General features: G+C 45.6%; 1 protein-coding gene across 3 annotated transcripts in view; it reads right to left on the bottom strand.

The window, feature by feature from the left end:
- LOC144786143 (transmembrane protein 180-like) overlaps positions 1 to 23,137 on the bottom strand; it is a 165,685-nt gene that overhangs the window by 95,906 nt on the left and 46,642 nt on the right. For all 3 annotated transcript variants that reach the window (XM_078665128.1, XM_078665127.1, XM_078665126.1), the window contains exon 4: positions 2,856 to 3,593. In XM_078665128.1, coding sequence (XP_078521254.1) covers positions 2,856 to 3,593 — 738 coding nt within the window. The remainder of the gene's footprint in view (positions 1 to 2,855; positions 3,594 to 23,137) is intronic.

The following is a 23,137-nucleotide window of genomic DNA, read 5'->3' as shown; positions in this document are numbered from 1 at the left end:
GAATTCTTTGATAAAATGCCATCAATCTTGGTTCTGTAAATCAGAAATAGGAATTTACTTTCACAAAGAGAATTTTTCATCACACATAAGAAATATTAAAATCTACACTATGCTTCAGGAATCAGGGCCCGCTGAAGCATTGCCAGTTTGTATTTTGTTAAAAGAAGGGGAACAAAGAACTTAATTTATCGGTATTTACGAGTGTTCCTCAGAGTAATCGCTGCTTTTGAGAAATATAAAGAAAGGGCAATGAAGCGTGAAAAAGTAGATTAATGTGAGATTGCAAAATGGCTGCAGATCTAACAATAAGGGCTCTCACACATAAATGCATCAGACAGGAGACCTGTTCTAAGACCATTCTGAAAATTAGGCACTGCTAGAAGCGAGTCCTTTTTTGGACAAGAAGAAGATAGATTTAAACGCAACCAAGTTTAATAATTAATTAATATAAGTAACAAATATATGGAAAGTAACTTATGTTCTATCAGATAGTAAGAGGATAGTAGCCTGAACATTCTACATGTCCAATCTGAGGTCAGCAATCCCCATTTTGCAATGATCTCCACCCTTGCTTACCAGCTAAATGTCTTAAGTGAACCAAAACTGGGACCTCTAGGATTTTACCTAGTTATTGACTAGCTCCTTCATGTCGTTGCACGTTCTTTTCTCAAAATCTCTTTCCTTAACCACATCCTCCCGGTCTGAAACTCACTCAGATTTTTAACATGATCTCAACCGGAGTGGGTTCCGTGTTTGAGCAGGCGTGTACTCACTACATGCTATCTACATGTGGTGTCTCGGCAAAAACATGTAGCATATACCTTTCAATGAAAAACATTACTTGGAAAATGTATCTCAACGAAACAGATCCATCCTGTCCATATGGATTCTATGGATCAGAAACTTTACATCCCTCTTCATTCTCTCTCTATGGAGCCAACCTTCTGGCTAAACATTCTTCTGGAATAATGTACCAGAATGTTCTTTAATCTTGCCAAAAGAATAGAACAGATGGTTCATATATACTTACAGAGGGCTTCAAAGATAGTCTACAAAACTCACAGAATCTTGGCTTTGAGGAAGCTCACTCCCTCCTTTCGCAGCAGGAAATCTGGCCTCGGGGCAGATGTCAATGTCTCACAACTGCCATCTGAATTAGTCTGTGGAACTACCACGGATGTGCCCTAGGTCAGGATCGGTTAGTCTAGCCTCAGCCTCTGAATATTCATATTAGATTGTTAGATAAACATCTCTTTCAAACTAACAAGACAACTTGTTATGAAAGCTGTTAATAACAAACAAAGTTCAGGCCAAATACACAGTTGAGGTATGTTAACATTGTCACAAGACCAGGGGCTGTATTATGCAAAGTGCCCCGTGGGTGTAACGGGCGTTTGCACCCACTTTGCGCACCATGGGGCACTTTGGTATTACAGAAGGGGCAGCGGGCTTCTGGGGCAGTGCCCCATTCAAATGAGGGAATCCCTTTGACCCTGAGCCAGCGACATATTACAGACGTGGGCGCAGAGGCAAAGAACTCTCAGGAGGCGCAGTGACAGTGCGCTAATTTAAAGATGGTGTATTGTCAGTGCGCCCACTGATGGCAGCAATTCGGAGGGGGAAATGGGGTCCCATGGACCCACCAGACATCCCCTTGCAGGTGGGTGAAGTCACTGAATGCACCCGCTTGCAAGGTGATCTCTAATCCCCCTTCAAAGTGGAGGCGGGTTACCGCCTGCACTGTGAAAAGACAGAGCAGCTTCAAAGCAGCTGCTCAGTTTTTCGCATGAATGTGCTGCCCCCAGGGCAGCACAAGTTTGCGGCTGCCCTGGGGGATGCAAATTCATCATAATATGGCACATTCTCCATCATTGTGCTGGGCATACCATTTAAAAGGTGCGCCAAACGCAATGAAGGAAAATGCGCCACATTTATAATGCGGCCCCTGAAGGGCTCTGAAAATAGAGAAACATGTCTTGCAATACTCTTCTATGCTTAAGGGCCTGCAGACCCAGTGGTAGGAGGGAAAGCAAATGCCTAATCTGTAAGGCTCAAGGTCCTGAACTTGCAAAAAACATATGAATAAGTGTAAAGTATCTGCAATTGAGAACAACAGTCTTTTTTAAGAGTTTTCAGGTGGGTTAAATAAGCTGAAATATTTACAACGTGTGCATTATGGTATAGTGGCTAAACTGACAATGCATGCTACTTCAATGAAGTTGCATGTGATGTGTTTGTACACCCAGGTTCCAGAAGCACCGTTTCTGAACACATTAATAAACAGTACTAGACTGATCAGAGTAGTCATTGCTAGTCTCCACTGATAGGTGGCCACACAACTCCGGTTTGTTTACATGTCTGGGCCATGCCTGTAACCCGCTCACGCAAAAACAATCTAACAGTATGGAGACCATAAGCAAACATATGCACAACTGTTTATGATCATCACCCATGTGTTAACTCTGCCTCCCAAATGTGTTTTGGTTGTGCTGTTGCCCTTTCTAACTGAAAAGGGTATTTCAGTGCATTCTCTTTGGTTGGTGAAGGGTGGGTCTGCTTCTTTCCTTTCCATGCCCACCCTGCATCTAAGGGGTTAGACTGATGTTGGCCTTTGGTTCACTTTTTATGACCTACTGTTCATGATAACACTGTATTGCCAGGTCGCCTGTTTTTAGTGATATATCACTATGATAGTAACGTTTTTTGGGTTTAAGATTAATCTCTTGCTTTGCGCCTCTTATTGTCAATAGGCTCCCTGTTGTCAAACATGCATCAATTAATATTTATTCAAATTCTGAACTGTACACTGCAATATATAAATAAATTATGACTGGAAATGAAGCTAGCATACATACCTGAGGGCAGATAAAGCCAGCACCGTACATGAAACTTCTTACAAACGAGGGCAGGGCTTCCTTAGGGATGAGGTTATCTGCAAAGATCATCATGAAGTTGCTGCAGAATGTCAGATGGAAGACTTGGAAGAAGTTCATGATCACAAACAAAATAAAGTTTTTTTGGGTCAGGATTTGTTTCGTCAGGGACAACACTGAGGACCAGGAGGACTGGGAGTCCATAGAAGAACCTGAGTCTGTACTTTCGGTCAACTTTTCCCTTTGCTCGTATTGGCTAAATCCATACACTCCAGTGTAGCACATGCAGGCCGTCGATAGCACTGCGAGGCCAATGGTGAAGGTTTGGAAGTACAAAAAGTTTTCCATATTATTGGACACAAGTCCACAGAATAAGATACTGGTTGATCCAATTAATGATGCTACCTGGTTATAGGTAATCAGCTGCAGTCGGTTCTCATGCTTGGTTGAAATTTCTGCAAACAATGCGCACTGTGCCAGCAAAACAAACGTCAACATACCATCAAAGGCACATAGGGCAACGACAAGGTGAACACCACTCAGCCAATCGCCTTCTTGGTAGGTCTTCCATGGGAACCAGGGAAGCAGAAAGGCTAGCGCATAAAATGGAGCACCATATAAAATGGAGTATCGTCGTTTTGAGAAACATGGCACTTTGGAGTTGTCTTGAATATAGCCAAAAAGAGGGTCATTTAAGGCATTCCATATCATATAAATTACCTAGAACGAGAAACACGTGTCATGACAAAATGGATGGCAAATTGGGAAAGCTCAGGGACATTCACGAATTTAGTAAAAACAAGCATTAAACAATCGGAAAACAAGACTGTATGCATGCGCATATTCAGTGTAGAATGAACTAAGTTACATAAGAAATAGGAAATCTCACAAAGAATATTGGACCAACAAAGAGGTGCTCAGAGGAGTTGTGGTGGGCTTTGTGCAGTCACTCAAATTTAAGAGAACAAGTGAGTAAAGTGCGCCGAAAAACTGCCTCATGCAGTAAGCTGTAAGAGGGCTGAAGTAAAATTCAAATGACAAATTACCAGACCACAGCATGAAGTCCACTGACCAAAAGCCACTCTGTCTGTACATTATGTATGAGAGTTTTCAGAAAAACTATTGTCTGGCCGACAGCTAAAGTTCTCTCAAAGACCAGACCTAAAAGCAATGAATGGTCTTTTAGACACAATACTATAAAATATGTTCTGTAGAAATCATTGTTTAGCCTCCTTTCTAGGTATGGTGGAAACCCACATCTTTTTATTTTACTAAAATGATATGTACAATGTACTTACTTAGATGGACTTTGGCCAGCTCTCTGCATATATTGGCTTGGTCTGTTAATCACATTTTGATTCCAGCCACTATAGCCTACAGCATGGAGCAATGGGTCACATCACTTCAGCCATTGGCTGACCTCACTGTGAGCGAAGGGAATGTGCTGTTTCGTAAAGAGCATATTCATCAACAACATAGTTCCCTTCAGTACCACAGACTACTATGGCAATATGTGCTATTTGAGACAAAAAAAGTTGTGGCTTTTAGCCAATGTTGGTTTTAGACTTATGAGGGCTCAGCAGCTTTCCCAACAATAACGTTTTGGACAAACAAAACAAGACAAACATTGACAAGCCTAAAGGTGATCAGTCAATGCCAGAAAAATTGACTTTGCCAATGCTTGTTAAACTTACTTGGGGTAGACCACACTGAACCGAGTCCCAGGTGAAATTCCCATTATGCAGGCGTAGTCTCAAGTAATTCTGGTACGTTTTGCTTGATACACGAAATTCCCAATATTACGCTATTAACCCACATCATTTATAACAAACATTTAGCACAATCCCTAGGAACAACCCAAACGACCTGAACGTTAAAGGCAGATGTATGTGGCGTTTTGGTTTTTCCTTTTTTTTTGTTGTTTAAAATATTTTATTGTACAAAAGCAGAGGTAGTATTTAGCAAACAGTCATGAGTTACAATCTTGCCATAGAACATGTACATTACAGCAGTGCACCACAATCACGAGTACAAGGGGGGATTAGGTCTGGTCATTCCCATGTCTGCTGAGGGGGAAGTACACAGTTCGCCTCTATAAATATTCCATCGTCCCCATTTCTTATCCCAAACACCAGGACATCCCCATATCTTGTAGACCGTTTTCCCGGACAACATGCACACATCCATAGCGGCCACCCACTTAATCAGGAGCAGTTTAGATGGTGAGCCCCATTGCATAGCTATTTCACGTTTCAGTAAGAGAAAACCCAGAGCCGGCCATTGTTGTTCTATTGCAGTTAGGTCTGCGGGGTCCCATACATTGAGGAGTTCACATTTGGGGGTCAGATGGACAGGTTTTCCTATTTCATCAGTCATTTTCTGAGTGGCGCGTTTCCAGAGGTCTTGAATCACCGGGCATTCCCACAGAATGTGGTAGAAGGTACCAGTTTGACCACAGTTACGGAGACAGAGGTCAGATGAGCGTCTACCAATTCTGGCCAGAAGAGGAGCGGACATGTATGTTCTGTGCAATATCTTTAATTGTATAAGTCTGGATCTGTGATTGATAGCGGATTCGCGCGGGGACATCAATGCCGCCTGCCATTCGGCCTCATCTAAGATTCCGATGTCGTTCTGCCATTTATCTCGTAAAAGGTGGAAAGTGTTCGCCATGTTATTACATAATTTACGGTAGGTGTAGGATATCGCTTTGGCCTGAAGGGGTTCTGACAGGAGTCTGTCTTCGAGGGGCGAGGATTGTGGGAGAGAAGAAAGGTCCGGGACGTTGGCAAGTATGGCATGTTTAATTTGGAGGTATCGGAAAGCCTCAGAATGGGTCAAGTCATATGTCTTCTGGAGCTCTTCAAATGTCAGCAATTTGCCCTTGCGAAGCATGTCACCTATGGTGGATATGCCAATTGTGTCCCATTTATCGAAGCCTTGATAGTGACATAGGGTGCCGAGCTTATGTGAAGTCCAAAGTGGGGTGGACAATGTGAGGGTGTTAGTCCATCCGAGTCGCTTGTTCGCACGGTGCCAGATTGTTATTGTGTGGGACATCGGGCCTATATACCGGGCACGGGAGTGTTTGCCATATAGAGCCTCGAGGTAGCCCCCGCGGCCTGTCTGGCACCTCTCTAGGTGAAAAGCAGGGTTCGTGGGTGAACCATAAATCCATGAGTTAGTGGCAACCAATTGAGTAGCCCAGTAGTAAAGTCGAACATTGGGAAGGGCAATACCTCCATCCTACCATCCCTGTGTAAGTGAAATGTGAGCAATGCGGGGAGAACCGCTGTCCCATAGGAGGTGGCGAAGGTCTCTTTCGAGCGAGTTGAAATAGGAGTCGGCCATGGGAAATGGACAATTTTGTAGGGCATAGAGAAATCGAGGGAGTGCTAGCATTTTGAATAGGGCCGCTCTACCTGGGAGAGAGAGGGGGAGTGTTCTCCAATGAGAGATGTCGTTATGAAGTCTTTGAAGTGGGCCTTTTAGGTTGCGGTCATGAAATATTTTCGGGTCTGGAGTGATAAAAATTCCCAGATATTTAAATCCGTCCCGGGCGATTTCAATTGAGTAGCTTCGTGGGAGGGGAGGCCGTGTAAAACGTAAAGTATAGATTTGGACCAAATAATGGAGAAGCCCGAGTATTTGCCAAAGTTAGTGATACCATGTAGCAGGCTGTTAAGGGAACACTTGGGGGAGGAGACGTAGACGAGGATGTCGTCTGCGTATAGCGAGATCTTGTCGATCGTATCAGCATTCCATCGGAGGCCGCGGATGGAATTGTCAGTTCTGATCCAATGAGCCAGAGGTTCAAGGGTAAGTGCGAACAACAACGGGGACAGAGGGCACCCCTGTCTTGTACCTCTGTGTAGGGGAAATCGCCTGGATGTATGTCCATTGACATAAACTTGACCCCAGAGATCAGTGTATAGTAGTTGGATCCACTGAATGAATTTGGGACCAAATCCATATCGGAGTAGTACCTTGAAGAGGTACGACCATTCGATAGAATCAAAGGCAAGCGTAGCGTCAAGGGAGAGGATGGCTGCGTCTTCCTGAAGATGTGGTATCCTGTTCATAACGTTGTGAACCCGTCGGAGGTTAAGCGCTGTATTGCGGCCTGGCAAGAAGCCCGACTGATCCTCATGTATCAAGGCGGGGAGGACTGTCATAAGTCTGGTAGCAAGGAGTTTCGCTAGGACTTTCACTTTGGCGTTGATAAGAGAGATTGGTCGGTAGGAGCTGCAGTCATTAGCCGGTTTGTTGGGCTTACGAATGACCACAATTGATGCCAACCGCTGGTCCAACGGTAGGCATCCGGCATCGCGGCTCTCCTCAAACATTGCTTTGAGGTGTGGGAGGATCTCGCCCGCCATGCCCTTCAGGAACTCGACAGGGACACCGCTAGGGCCCATAGCTTTACCTGATTGGATGGAAAACAAGGCATTGCCAACCTCCTCCGCCGTGAGGTCTGCCTCCAATTTCTGTACTTCAGGCTCGGAGAGAATGGGAAGTCTCATCTCGGCCAGGAGTAGTTTATATTCTTTAGCGCTGTAGTGAGCTCTGGCTGTGTAGACACCTTCTAGGTGGGTGGCAAAGGCCTCGGCTATATCACCCGGATCCGTGACGGTAGAGTGGTCTGGCAGGGACAGCTCTGGGATCCAACGAGATCCCTGCTCACGTTTTTCGAGCCATGCCAGCATTTTACCTGCCCTGTCCCCCAGTTCGTAAACGCGATGACGTGTCTTCAAGAGCTTGGCTTGCGCCTTCTCAAGGGCCAATGCTTTGTATTCTAGTTGTTTCGCGCGGAGGCGAGTCGCCGATTCGTCTGTGGGGCTGGCATTGTGGAGGGATTCCAGGTTGGTCAGGTCTGTTTCTACCTGTAGTAGGTGTTCACTGTGTTTGTGGATGTAGCCAGTTTTTAGAGCTAGCGCCTTACCCTTAAGTACTGCCTTGTATGCCTCCCATATAGTTATGGCCGATGTCACAGAGCCCACATTTTCCGCGAAGTAGTATTCTATATGCTCTAGCAGGCAGTCTTTTATGTCAGGGATTTTTAAGAGCCAGGGCGTTATGATTATGGGGCCGCGTGCCCTCTGGCGGTAGTGTGTGAACTTCACAGTGAGTGGGGAGTGGTCGGAGATTCCTCTAGGGAGCCCTTCTGGGTGGCGAAAAAACTCAGTGGTAGGAGAGAACAGGTAGTCTATATGAGAGCTGCTGTTGTGGGCGTTGGAGTAGTGAGTAAAGTAAGAAGTAGTCGAGTGGGACAGGAGCCACAGGTCTTCGAGCCCCATTGTCTGTGTGAAGTCAAATAGGTCGGAGCCCGGCTTGTGTGAAGTACGCTGGGGGTGCCGATCTTGGGCATCATTCATCGTCATATTGAAATCACCCCCGATAAGCAAGGGTCCTTGTGGGAGGTCTAACATTATGCGCTGTAGGGCCTGCAGAGCAGCTGTGACTAAGGTCGGAGGGATGTAGACTGAAACGACATTCAACGGTTTGCCTTCCCAGGTGGCCAATAGTACAGCGAAGCGACCCATGGGGTCAGCCCACGTTTTCGTACATGTCAGCGCCACATTCCTCCGAACCAGGATTCTGGTCCCTCTGGAACCAGAGGTGAAGCCTGCGTGTACGAGCAGTTTATAGCCTCCCTGGTGTAGTGCTTGGCACGCGTTGCCCATTAAGTGCGTTTCTTGGAGGAGAACCAGGTCTGGAGTGTGGCGTTTGAGATATTGCATGACTATCCCTCTTTTTATTATGTTGCCTAGGCCGTTAACATTCCACGTCATGATGGAGAGGGACGTCGTCAGTGGGGGTGTCATGGTGGCTTAAAGAACAGAGATTGTGCACGGATCAATGGCTTTTGGGGCATCAAGTGTATCTTGTAGGAAATGACGGTCAAGGAGGGGCCTGTGGTGGAGTACCCGAGAGGCCTAGTATACCCAGACATTGAGCAATGGGTGTTCTGTAGAAGCATATGGTGTCGTGTAGCTGGGCTCGTGTCTGAGAAGTCGCAATAGATGTTATGCGAGGGTGTGTTTCGCTGTGTAACATGCTCCACGGTCAAGAATTCTCTGCAGTGTGTGAACAGAAACAAAAACAGAAACCATACCAGTTTCTTCGTCAACTCCCCAACAACTCCCGTCCCTCCCAAATTCTCCCCCCTTACCATTCCCCCCTCCCTGCCCCCCTGCCAGCGGACTTGAAACTATCCACTCCCCAACTAGGCAGAGGGCCTGTCGCCCTCCCGAACATGGATGAGGTGCGTGGAGAGCCGTGGGTGCCCCCGCTAGCTATTGACAGGATGATATCGTCTAATGCGGTTATAAACAACTTAAATCAGTGATAGCATTCACATAGTAGAAATTATTAACAAGTAGGCCCAGGTCGGCCCCACGCCGAGGGCCCCGTCTATATCAGTTCAGGCAAGGGACAGCGTCTTGAGGCGCCACACGGTGTACACAGACACTATGTGACAACTAACATGGGAAGGATGGTCAGAGTCTGTGGCATTTCTCACCCTCCTCGGGTATAACGTTCATCACCTCTTCATGTTTCGATGAGTAGCCTCTAGGGCCGAAATTCACCCCCCCCGTAAAGGTACTAGGTAAGTAAGTCTGTCATACCTCAGAGTAGTCTGCTAGAACAGTGTTGTTTACAGGTCATTTGAAGACAACAGTTAGAGCAACACGTACAAGTATAAAAACCCAGCAAAAGGATATATAGGAGTCTAGGCATGCTGCAGAGTATGAGGTGGACTGTTATCCGGAGTGGAAGGTCAGCGAGATGCAGGGTTTGGTTTATAGCGGTGATCCGGAGGAACATCCTGAAGGCCGAAGCAGCGAGGAGGTCACTTCCGTGGAGACAGGATATGGTGGCTGAGAGCTGCCCTGCCGAACTTGGATAGTCCCAGCAGCACAGGTGTCGTGACGGACCAATGAAAGGGCGGTTCCCCACTTAAGAGGCCAGCATGGAGCCCCATGGCGAGTAGGAGCAACATCACAAACGGTATGGAGTCAGTCGGTTCAAAGGAATAGTGCTCCAGTTGTTCGATCAGACTTAAACTTATGGGTCACTGCTCGCCTTGCGTAATGTCCGCGAACAGGTCTTGACTTTCAGGTGGCCCCACATCGTCAGAGCGATCTGCAGATTTCCTGCGCCGGTTTTGGGTGGTCGCCGACTGACGCCATCCTTCAAGCCAGTTCCACACTTCAGCAGGAGACTCAAAAAACCAGGTCTTGCCATCTGATTCAATGCGGAGCTTCACGGGAAACAGCATGGAGTTCTTAATGGATTGTGCACGGAGTGCCTTCTTCACTTCCAGGAAGCTGCGTCGACGAGCCTGTACTTTCATAGTGAAGTCCGGGACGATCGTGATCTGTGCATTGTCAATTCGTAAAGGCGGTCCCGTCCGTGCCTTCTGGAGGATGACATCTCGGTCACGGAAATTGAATACACGGGCAACGATAGGGCAGGGTGTAGCGCCCGGCTTCGGTCTGCCCCCTGGGACCCGATGAGCCCTTTCTATGGAGAAATAATTGGAGAGTTGCTTCGGTTGAAGGTGTTGCAGGACCAGTTTTTCCACAAAGAGATCAGCGGCCGGCTCCTCAAGGTGCTCCGGAACACCCAGGATGCGGAGATTGTTGCGTTGTGCGCGTCCTTCGTAATCATCAAGGAGCATCTTCATTTGGTGCTGTTTCTGAAGTTGAGTTACCTGTTGTTGCAGTGTGGAGGTATCGTCAACAAGTGCCAGGGTCTTGATTTCTATGTCTTTCACTTTGGAGTCCATTTTTTTTTTTTTTTTTTTTTTTTTCTTTTTTGTCCTCATCTCACCCTTGGCAAATACAATCGAACACTGGCAACCCTAATCCATCCTGGGCGCCCAGGGCTGAAGTTCTTGCTTTGTCTGGAGCCATCCCGGCTGCCCCTTTATTCCAGGGCCAGGTGTAATCATAGGACATTCTCAGGATTTTGAACCAGCCTCATTTCTACGCCCCAGTCTATCAGTCTATCAGGGGTTGCCAGACAATGCTATTGGTGTTATGTAGCATTCTAGATTCCAAATGTGCCATTCTTAATACAGCCCGGAGCCAATTTTCATATAGGGGGGGACTAGCATCTTTCCACAACTTGCAGATTTCTCTACGTGCAATGTGTATAAGAGTAAAGAATAGAGCAACCTGTGTCCCCCTAAATCTGCTAATGAGGTCCATGTCCAGACCAACCAAGACCCTTACAGCGTTCAGTCTCAATGTCACCTTAAAAATACTCTCCAAAGCCTTCTCCACAGTACCCCAGAAATTACACAGAATAGAACATTCATAAAAGACGTGGATATCATCCGCCTCTAACATACCACATCTGGGGCACAAGGGGGATGGGCTAACAAACTTTGCAATTTTCTTTGGCGTATAGTAAAGCCTATTTACAACATAGAAGTGATTCTTCTTAAGAGCGGCAGACCTAACATATTTATACAGATATTGGAGAGATGTATCATAAAGGGTGTCCGAGACAGCATCCAAACTAGACATGCTCCAAACAAGATGTAATGAGGGTGCCTGTAATTCATCTACCTCCATCAGTTTCCTGTACCATAGTCCCACTTCCCTTTTCCTAAAACCTGAGGATTGGAGAGCAAACTCAATGTCCCAGTTACCGCCAATGTTCTCTTTCTCAGCGGAAAACCAGGAACAGAGTTGGATATATTTAAACCTAGAAAAGGAGTCCCCGATTTTTGATCTCAAGACCTCCCAGGGTAGTACTCCCTCTGATGTTACCAGGTCTGACCAGGTTGTTATTCCTGCTCTCCTAACAGGAAGGGACAGAATATCCTGGAGACAAGATGGTGTGCCGGGGGAATCCCATATTGGGGCAAAATCTGAATAGTATTTTATACCCCAACTATCTTTTACTCTACTCCAAAGCAATAGGGCAGATTTTAAAACCTTGAGGCGTACCTTTTTGTAGAACCTCGGTGCGCCGAATTTATACAAAAACCCAGGCCCACCTCCCTCTTGGTCTACCATCGTATTGAGGATCTGTCCCCAATTGGAAACGTCAGGGGTAGTGAGGAGGCTTCGAATATTTTTTAGTTGGAAAGCAAAGGCGTACCATAGGATATCAGGAAGCGCAAGTCCCCCCTTTAACAGCCTTCTTTTCAATTTTTTCCATGATATCCTTGCATTCTTATTTGCCCAAATAAACCTGCCAATCTTTCCCTGAATTTTATCCAAGATTTTATTAGAAAAGGTCAGGGGTATCATATTAAACAGGTATGTCAACAGATTTACGCGTCCATATATTGTTAGCGGAAGCTTTTGCCATCTCAGAAAGAGCTGGTCAATGTCCTTAGTGACCCTTTTTATATTAATCTTCACTATGTTATTGAGATCGGCTGTTATTAATATACCCAAGTACTTAAACTGGCTGCTTCGTGCTCCCTCCCATTCATCGACTCCCCAGCACATTATCTCTGTCTTTGAGTTATTAATTAAATAGCCGGAGTGTCGACCAAATTTTGCCATGATCTCCTCCACTCTCGGGAATACCTCTATCGGGTTACTGGTGTAGACCATCAAGTCATCCGCATACAATGCCAACTGGCAGCTAAATTCCTCTATTCTGAAAGGTGTAATTTGTTCGTCTGTCCTCAGTGCCTGTGCCAACGGCTCCATATAGAGATCGAACAGGAGGGGCGAGATGGGACACCCCTGCCTGGTTCCCCTACCGATATTGAAGCGTGGTGTCAAAGAACCATTCGATAAAATCGCAGCCGAGGCACCCTCATAGCATCCTCTCAGTGCCTGGATAAAAATTGCTCCGAACCCCATCATGCTGAGAACATCCCAGAGAAATCGCCAATTGACACGGTCGAAGGCTTTCGCGGCGTCATATGCTGCCACCGCGAGCGGCTCCGACCGTGCCTCTGCAAGATCGATACTGCCAATAAGCTGTAGGGATAATTCTTGGATAAATCTACCAGGTATAAATCCCTTCTGGTCAGGGTTGATAAGTGATGGAGCCAACTTGGCCAGTCTCCCTGCCAAAACGCTGGTAAAGATCTTATAGTCAGCGTTTAGCAGGGAGATTGGCCGGTAAGAGATTTCTATGTCTTTCACTTTGGAGTCCATTTTACGAAGGTCTGCACGCAACAGTGTCACTTCTATGTTTACCGAGTCAATGCGGGTCTCTAATGAGGAGCGGACCCCCGCGATTGCTTCCATGACATCGTCCAAGGTGGGGGGGGGGCCTCGCCTGAGGAGGGGGAGTCGCTGTTTTGAGAGCAGCCTCTGGGGTAGTGTCTTTGGGTTCCCCCTTGGAGCCCCATGATAGCTTGTTGATTTGCCTTTGGTTGGAAGGCCGATTTCCCTTACTGGAGGCCATCATGAGGCGCAGGTCCTGCAGGGGGTCGTTAAGGCGCAAATCTGCAAGGCGCACTTGTCGGGAGGGGAAGTCTCTCGCTTATTATCTGGGGGGAAGCGTACCCAGTGTCTCCTGAGATCTCAGTTCCGGGAGAGGCCGTGAATCCACTGGGCCTGGGGGGGGGGCAAGAATAAGTAGCTGTCTACTGGTGAGGAACGGTGGTCGGGCAAAACCACTCACAGTTGTGCCGTCTTCACCATCAAAGCAGGATGCAGAATAGTAATCAGTTCACACCCGGGCAGTATTAATAGTCTTAATGGAATTAATCACCACAGCGTGGGGGCCTTTCTCCTGCTGGGCGTCTCCAGCAGTGAGGGTGGGCACGGGGAACAAGTGCACCAGATCAGAGCGCAGATGGAGAGGCAAGTGCTTTGCAATGCGCGCCTAGATGGGGCCCAGAGTGGTGGGTCATGGCGTCATTGCGAGTCCCAATGGTTCCATAGAGTCCCACACGTTTCAGCCAGTCGAAGCAGGTCGGGGGGAAAGGTGGGCCGGATGGCGAGGCCGTAGGCGCGGTCGCTCCGCATCAGGGGGAGAAACAGCATCAGCAGTTGCAGTACGGCGGTCCCCGGCGGTAGGCCCAAAGCCGGGGACTCGTCTAGGTGTTGGCGCAGAGCGGGTGGGGGAGGACGTTATTCACTGCACCGCGCCTCACCCGTGGGGGCTAACAAGGCGTGGGTGTGCAGCAAAGGTGGGGAATCGCCTCCCCGAGACTCGGCGGGGCAGTTCACTGAAGTTCAGGATCTTCCGGTGTGTGGGGCGGCCCCGGAGAGTAGCGCAAGCCGTGAGATGGTTGCGGCCGCCATCTTGGGCCGAGGAAGGTTCGATCGTCGGGATCTGGTTGCGGCAGTTAGTGCGACCCAGCGGGCATCAGGGACCAGGCGGGAGCACCCAGAGAGGCAGCGATGTATCCTTAGTCGACCCTGGGCATTATGGAGGCACTAGCGCAGGATCGAAGGCAGGTAAGCAGCGAGGGCCGAGGAGCCGCCTTAGAGTGCGACCATTCCCCTCGCTGCAAGCCACGCCCCCTCCTTTTTTTTTAACCGCATAATATGCCCTTGTGTCTAAAATGAACAACAGGACACATTTCGCACTAAGATATAGAGTCAAATGCTGGTGTGGTGAGGAGGCTGGTGTGGGGTGCCTCCATGGTGTCGCACTGACCTTGGGCCCTGGGACGTTGCCTACTCTGCCCATGTCTAGAACCGGCACTGTCTGATGGAGGTAATAGGCTATAGATGTGCCATGTCTGTGGATGAGGTACAAAAGGGGGTGGTGCAAAAGGGGGTGGATGAGGGCAGATTCTCTGGCTATATTGACTACTGAAAGAAGCTTGTGGGGTCGAAAATAGAGGCATGAGTCAGTGCCCGTCCACTTTCTGTTCATTACCATGGCTTTAAATTGAATTTGAATAAGTGTTTTTATGAGCTTTGATCTTAAACAGCACTTTGGATACATATCACATGCAGATATACCCAACTGTCACAGCTGGTACACATTTTATTAGTTAAATATTTACTAATGGATTGTACATTTGCTCTCTTTCTAACAAGCAGTACAACATGTTCTATGTAGACTAGAAGAACAAGTTACTAACCTTAGGAAACACTTTTTTTCTGGGGGATACTCTCATGGCAGATTATTCCCTTTGGAATACCCTTAGGTGTCAGACAGGATCCAGAGACATTTTCCAGCAGTACTCCCTCGCACCAGTAGGTTGCGCTATTTGCTGTATCTGCGTACCACCACCCCAGGAGTGACATAGTGGAGCAGACTATCAGTGCTACCCCTGTGTGCCATTTTCTTTAATCTTTCTCCTTCCATGACCTAGGATGCCTACGCAAATAGTCGTTGACAGTGTGCTGATCACTAACTCTGGACCTTCTGAAATGTGAAAAGTCCACTCCACAGAACCGGAAGGAGAGTGGGCAATGAGGAATCTGCGTTTAGATAGAGTATCCTCCAGAAAGAGTTTTAGAGAGGGCAAGTAACTTCTTGTTCTTATCGATACTTCTGATCACAGATTACACACCTTACAAATAGATACCATAGCAGTACCTCCCAAAGGTGGAGGGTCTGGGGAATGGACTCAAACCAGAAAGCCATGCAGGACCTAGCAGGGAAACTGGCTCGGACTGTCAAGGGAGTAGTGTTTTGTGAAGATGTGCACCGATAACCATGTTGCAGCCTAACCACACATCCTCAGCAGGTACCCCTCTTGCCAGTGCAGTCGAAGTGTCCTTGGTTCTAGTGTAATGAGGTTGCGGGCCCTCTGGGGTTCCTTTTTGGCAGTGTACAGCAGATTTTCACCTTGGCTGGGACCTTATCTGCACCACAATTCCTTTCTTTGCTTCAGAAAACCCTACATAGATCTAGTCATTCACACCATGGTCATTTATGTGGTCGATCTAAAAAATCAGAGCTCTTTTAGGGCTGAGCCAATTGAGCCTCGCCTTCACTTTTGATCGCTAAGGCAAAGAGAAAAAGATTGGCCGAGTGATGGACAAGGGAGTCACAACCTTTAGTAGAATGGCGCATGGGTCCTCAGCACTAATTTGTCCAGGAAGAATGTGGTGTCCAAGGGTGGTACTTAAAGCACATGCAGTTAACCGACGTGCCGACAATGAGGAAAAGAAGCAGCTGTGTAATGACTAGAAGGGTGTGCCAATGAGGAATATTAAAACTAAATTTAAATCCCATTGGAGCACAACAAATCGCTTTGGGGAAAACATACAAGTTAAACCTTTTATAAAACGGGTCACATCCAGCAATTTGAATATAGATTGTTGGTCAAGTAACACAAAAAGCCAATAGAACAGACAAAAAACCCTTTAATGTGCCCACCGTAAGTTCCTGCTGCGCCAATGAAAGAACAAACAAAAAACATATGAAACTTTGGCTGGCAGAGAATTGGTGAATCTGGTAACGCAATAGGCCATCGTTTCTCCCAGCGCCTTGCATACATGGACTTCCTGGAGGTGCGTCTATCTGCAAGGTTAACATAAACAACTTTGCAGGGATAAAAGTGGGATGCAAAAAGTGATGGGGGAGGGGTGTCTTTAAAAAGGCATGCTCACTGGCATTTTGTAAATCCAAATAAATACAAGCAAGTATAGTGTCGTGAGTGGAAAGTAAATGATCCCCCTCTTCGGCATCAGTGTCATGACGGACATTAGGTATGTGCTGAAATGCCTCAGAACCAGATCCGAAGGCAATCAATAAATAGCCTTTGGGAGGGCTGGTGTTGTGGAAAAGGCCTAGAAGTGGGGTCAATGCTGAATAATGATTGGTTGCACGTTTCTAATTTCATATTAACCCCTTCGGCGCGGCCGCGATTCTGCGCCTGTGCGGCACTTTTATTGAGTGCGCAGGTTCATGACGGCCCCCCAGCCATCATCAGCACACGAGCACCGTGATGCATGACGGCCAGGGGCCGTCATCAGCATGGAAGGGGTTAAGCCACAGGCCTGAAAAGCGATACAATTGTATCGCTTTGTTCACCCTAAATTGGCAGGGTATGCTCAGACGTGAGTCCCTTGCACTTAGCCACTGGATTCAAGCTAGCCTGGCTGATGACGGCTGAAATGCCAGAAACCAATCCCAGGATGCTTGTTTCCGGTCCAGGGAAGACATGGCTTTGGCAGTTCGGGCTGGACTGTTCCCATGAGGCACAGGGTCAGACTGATTTGCATATGGCCATGTCTGACCTGGGGTGGCGGAGTGAGCTAAAGAATGGTGATGGATTAAACCCAGATCAGTTGACTGGGGGTGAGTGTTTGTTTTGCTCAAACGCTCTGTCCATCATCCCCTTTTGTATCGCACAGGCCTGAAAAGGGCACAATTTAGCTTGGGGACAGAAACTGGCATCGGCAACAGATCGCGCCGGCTTCATGGGTATTGGAGGTGGCACGGGAGAGATGGCAAGGACCTTGGTGCCGGTGTAGAAATCTGGAAAGGCATTGGTATGAGTGATCAGAATACAAAGACGGGTGTACCCTAGAATAGCATTGGATAGGGAGCGTTTCCTTCAGAATAATAAGTATTTACATTACAAATGCAATCACGCCAGTAAGAATATTAGAGAACTGGAAGTTCTTGTTTGGCGACCTAGATAAATGCATTTGAGCTTGAAAGAGAACGTCAGAGAGCACGGGTTGTTTATCTCTCATGTGTGGCAAACTAATTAATAGGTGTCACAGAACAAGAATGTATTGTTTCCATGCGCACTTGTAGTCAGTGGATTTATATGGTATGCCTAATGCCTGGCTAATCTAATACGTCTAAAGCTTATTTCAATCCTTGACGGAATTCTTTGCTGTTATGAAAACATGTAAGTAGAAACCTGGGTAATTCCTGATATCAAGTCCCTGGGAAACGTTTTAGCAGGTCTCCTAACCTTAATTTGAAATATTTTAAAACTGACCAGATTAAAAACACTCTTTGACTACACAATTACTGATACGGACAGGGTGTGATTCAAGCAGTTAAACGCTCAGTTGGTCAAAAGTTGAAATTCCACGAGGGACGACTCATCTTCCATTATTCCGAGCCCATAAATCGGATTATTCATACAAATTGAGTGAATAGTACAGCTTCCATGCAAGGATAACCAACAACTGTGTCTGCGTTATGTTTGAGGTTATATATCAGCCCACTGGAGACAATGATAAGAAGGCCAAGTTATTTCCCAGTCATAATCTGGTAATTCTGCAGTGACTTGTGAATGAAAAAGATCGGATTAGATTTAGTATGTATAACTTTGTAAGGTCAGTAATTAACCAACAATTGTATCCAGAGGCATCCCAGTTCTTCCCCCTCGATCAGATAGGTTAACCCCCAAGCACATCTAGTGACTGATACTGGCATCAAGTTTAGAAACTGAGGAAGAAAATGCAAGAACACTGAGGCATGGCATTTAATGCAAGATATGAACAAAAGCGATATAGGATGATAGAAGGGGGACATTATATTATATGATGGAAACATTTTACACTGGAAGAAAGCATAACAAGCAGTAACTACAGGCATCAACCAGCAAGGGGGTGGGGACAAACAGAGTAAATACATTTTAAAAAAAAAGTCCTGGACAGACACAGGAGAAGAACAGTACTTAGAAAATAATATTATGCTGGAGCCAGTGTAGATTTTGTGTGGTAAATTTAGAGACAGCAAATGAGCAGACTAGATTGGCAGCACTGTCCTGATCTGCCTTAACATGTTACTGTTTCTATGAGGTACCTACAGGACAACATATAAAACCACCACCGTAAAATGATCCAATGATCAAATCTGTAACTAACAAATTACGCCAGCCCCCCCCCCTCTTGATGGTGTAGCATCACAAAGCAGCAAATGATTATCATTGACAAGCTGATTATCAAGGCTTGATCCGTTCCTGTATCAGACTGTGCAGAAGGCCAATTATTGGGCAAATAATCCAGCACTGTTCAGACAGGCATCAACATCCATAATTGTAAAATAATCAGGGAAATATACATTTAATGAATTCTAAAAACACCCTTTAAATTAAAAAGTAGAAGGTGTATGGATTCTTTTTACTTCTTAACGGAGGCTCACTTTTTGTGCCAGTGCTCACTTCCCTAGGAAATAAAGATTCTTTCTTACTGTGCATTTTCTCCCTCCACTAGCAGATTATTTCAGGTGCTATCACTAGCATCAGGATATATCTGCTTTATTTTGTTTGAGGAAAAAACACAATCTACCCACAAACAAATTTGCTGGTCATACAACGGCTTATTTAAAATTCTTCTGCAGAATCGAATAACACTGTTTAAGATGCTCACATTACATTATCTATCCGCATAATCATTTTCCCTGTCCAGAAGGTTTATCCTTCATTTACTTCAATTGTCTTATTTGGTGGTCCGGCTTGATATTGGGTGTTTTTAAACAATATAGACATCAAGTTTTCACTTGCGTTAACAACATTCCACAGATTCAAGATCTGCGATTAATATAATCTGCACTAAATAGGGCAGGTGTACCATATTTGTCACACCGTATCATGTCATTATGCCTTGACTTGATCGGCTATGGAAATTTCTTTGCTGACTTTGCTTACTTTCACGCTAATGCGGATTACTTGAAAAAATGTGTTTGTAAGGGAAGTAAACTCCTCGCATTTTACCTCTGGGTACAATTATTAGCAACACATTTACTCCTACTTATTTTTAGATGTTTTTGTCGTGAACCGTGATCCTTGCTCCCTATAGACACTACTCCTTCATGCAATTTCTTTGTAAAGGAGACACCCAGGAATAAGGACTTCTATTGCTTCAGTGCTTGGTTATGTTTTTTTCTCTTAAGCAAACATGCAGATGGAGTATGGAAAATGTGGAGCATGTGGCTAATAAAAAATACTGAATTTTACTGGAAAAAGCAAGTAAGGAACTAAGAATAGTGTTATTACGTCGCCTGACTGGACAGTTAACACCCATATAGTAGTATGCTTTTTTGAAGCACAATTTTCATGATTGTTTTTAGAGTTTCTTTCAACTACTTCCTACATGTGTGGGAATCTGTTGTCAAGAGGTAAACAAGTCTCTGCAAATCTCAAGCTAAGTGATGGACTCTAGGCTTGCTGGGTGACAAAAGAAGGAGCTCACATTGAGAACTCTGAGGGGATGAAACAAAGCAAAGGTGAAGAGAAACTAACTGCGGGAATAATCAAGTCTGAAACTTTTAGTGAGAGAACTTAGCAGAGAATTTAAAGCAATGCGTTCCTGAGGGTAGAATGCAGTGATACGGATTCTCAAAGCATGAAATGTCCCATTAGGCTGTGACATAAAAGAGAATGTAAACTTGAATCTAAAAAGGCCTCGATCATAGTGTTCATGAATATTCTAGGGGGTATAATCAAGACAGAATTGCCTGCCACAAAAGTAATTTATCTCACGCTGACATTCTGATTGGCTGGTGGAGAGAAACAGCATCTCTGGCTTCAAAGTTAAAGAAAGAAGGCCTTTACTGCCAGTTCCCATTTCCTCTCCCTCTCCCCAAAGCTGCAGTGGTTTCTTGTCTATACCAATTGTGCCCTTTGCCCATGCCACACCACTGGATGCCCAGTACAAAAGACAGATGACACCTGGCTCGTTTTTCTTTAGTCCACCAAGCCTTTACCTTCTGCCTTCATCTACCTAATCCTGAACTTCTACTATTCCCCTCCTGCATCCACAACCCCAAAAGACCTTTCTTCTTCTATCTGGTAACATAATTTATTAACAGCTCACCCCTATAGCTAATAATCAGATCTTTTTTCCTAACAATCTACTAAGCATACCCATTCCAATAAAAACTGTTCCACTATCCTCACAAGCAGCTCAACAAACCGTCCTCTGTGTCCTTCTCACATATTCTGCTGTAATACTGATAAGAGCAATTATCAGTTTCCACCTTTCCTTCTTGGAGTTCCCCCCTTCCTCGAAATCACATTTTCTGCTGTCATCCATACAAGAGGGACCATCAAGTTCTCTATTTCTTCTTGATGATGTGCCACACCTTCCTTTCTCCCATACAAAAAATTCTCCTGTATCAGGAAACGAGAAATCTTTAGACAAGAACAGATTTCAGATCCCTGACCTTGTATCGGACTCCCGCCCATACCTCATCATCAAGTAAACTTGGTTAGGACCTGATGCAGCACCCACATTACATGAAGCCATCCCTCTGGGAAACCGAACTCTTTTCAGAAATGGCCCAACCCAAAAGCTGAAGATGGATTAGTCGTCCTAATTAAGATCCCTGTCATGAACTATTCCACAAGTAGCTTGATCAAGAGTAAGTGCCTGCACAAGCCTGAAGGTGTCGTCTTGTAGCATTCATATCATCACTCCTGAAGCATATGCCAATTTCAGCATTATCCACACCCTCCCGCCCATTCGGTAGACCTGTTAGTGGACAAAGGCACAAAGTGTTGGACAATGAGCGACAGTAGCAACTACTTCAGGTGAGAAGGAGAACCTTGACAGCAAGACAGTTGTACACCATACCCTGTTTTCTAACGCAGATGATGGATTTAGCTATAGTATTGTGTTAAGCCTAACTGTAATGCTTGATAGCTACAGGATCTCTCCAGTCAGATCACAATGTAATGCATTAAGTATTCTGAATATGGTTAATACCATAAATCAAAGTAATGGAGCCTATGTATCAGACTCTAAATAAAAGTTGTATGTCTTTTACCTCATAGTATAGCACAGCTGGACAAGAGATTTGTTGTCTGCTAGGACATATGCTATCTGAAGTAGATATTCTGACCCATACCATCCTCAAAGAGGATGCCTTGACTATTCAGCTTCAAAGTTCAAAGCCTAAAGTGAGCTCCAGTAGTACCAGAGTCCTGTGTTCCATGGGCAGGGGCAAATGTGGTCACCCTAGGATTGGCTAACTATCCTGGAGTCGTCCAACCTCAAAGAACTGGACGGACAGAGAGAGGGGTGTGCGGAAAGACACATGGGCTGAGAAGGCTGGGAAATCTGGGTCAACAAAGCTCTGATACTGCAACACAGTGCATCTGTATGATGATGCAGAACAGGCAAAGAGATATGGGAAACACAACAAGATGATGGACGGAGTGCTGGAATGTATATTACGGGCACATTAAGGGACAGGTCACATCAAAAAGACGGCTTAAATGAAGCACGGCTACGAGGATCACGAAACAGGGGAAAAAGAGGTTGGGGAAACCAAGTCCTCTCTAAAATTGGGCTATTCTTACATATTAGAGAACAGAAGCAAATCTCTGATGAGCTGCCCGGAGAGCTAAAGCATCTGGTTCCCAGACAGAGAGTAAAGTGAGGACAGGTGAGACTCCATTCAAGAAAGTAGGGGACGAAACAGGAGTGAGTCATTACTAAAAGAACTATGTCCAAGACACCAAGACCCCAAACGCAATCAAACGATTTCCAATCAATGCACTGCATGTGCTCTGACACACAACCATCTATGCCATACAAGACTGCTCATCCAAACAGAGCATCCCTGAGGTTCCTAACGTATCAAACAACCATGCCACCGCTAACACAGTTTAGGTGGAGTGTGTTGCGACCCTCCAGATGCTCAGCTGTAAAGTCCTGCAGGGAAAATCCCAGGACATAGTTAACTCTCACACACATTGGTTAGATGCATGGTTCTAGGATTCTCCCCACGCTCCTTAAAATTCCGCCATAGAAAAATCTGTCATAATATAGTAAAATATTAAATAATATAATTTTACGAGATGTAACTATACAGGCATAGTGGGCAAATATATTCACTTATTCATGGTGTCGGAGAAAGCATCATAGCTGAGGCAGCAGCAGAGTCTGTGTGAAGATCAAACTTGGGAGGAAGGAAATGGATTATGGGAACTAGGTGCTGCTTCATACAAATAAGACAGCATTCTGGGATTAGCTGTTTGTTATTATTAAATAAAAATAATAACTCAAATCTATTTTATAGTTTCACAATAAGACGGCCCTAGTCTTTAAATATTTGAACTACCGAGCTAGACGACAACTGCAAAAGTCAAATCCTTCTTCACATTCTATTCAGTACCATGCCACTGTACACCAAGTTCAATCATGTCAGAACTCTTCCTATCAGGACTTCATGCCTGCTATCGCAAATAGTACCACAAACATGTCGTCCATGTTCCCGGACTGGAAGTCCTAGGTTATGCTGGATCCTAAAGCAAGCATTTTGCAGCCATCTACAGATCAATACAGTTGCAATGAAGCAGAGCCTTTGGTTGGGTGAAAAGACAATATGTCTGTCCAAAAGACACTTTCAATTTATCTTGGTGCATTAAACAGTAAAATGGAGAGTGCTTCCAAGTG

This window comes from Lissotriton helveticus, chromosome 10 (genome assembly GCF_964261635.1).
Source record: "Lissotriton helveticus chromosome 10, aLisHel1.1, whole genome shotgun sequence".
In the NCBI taxonomy this organism is placed as follows: Eukaryota; Metazoa; Chordata; class Amphibia; order Caudata; family Salamandridae; genus Lissotriton; species Lissotriton helveticus.
Note: the sequence above shows the minus strand (reverse complement) of the source record. Positions and strands in the feature narration are given on the sequence as shown.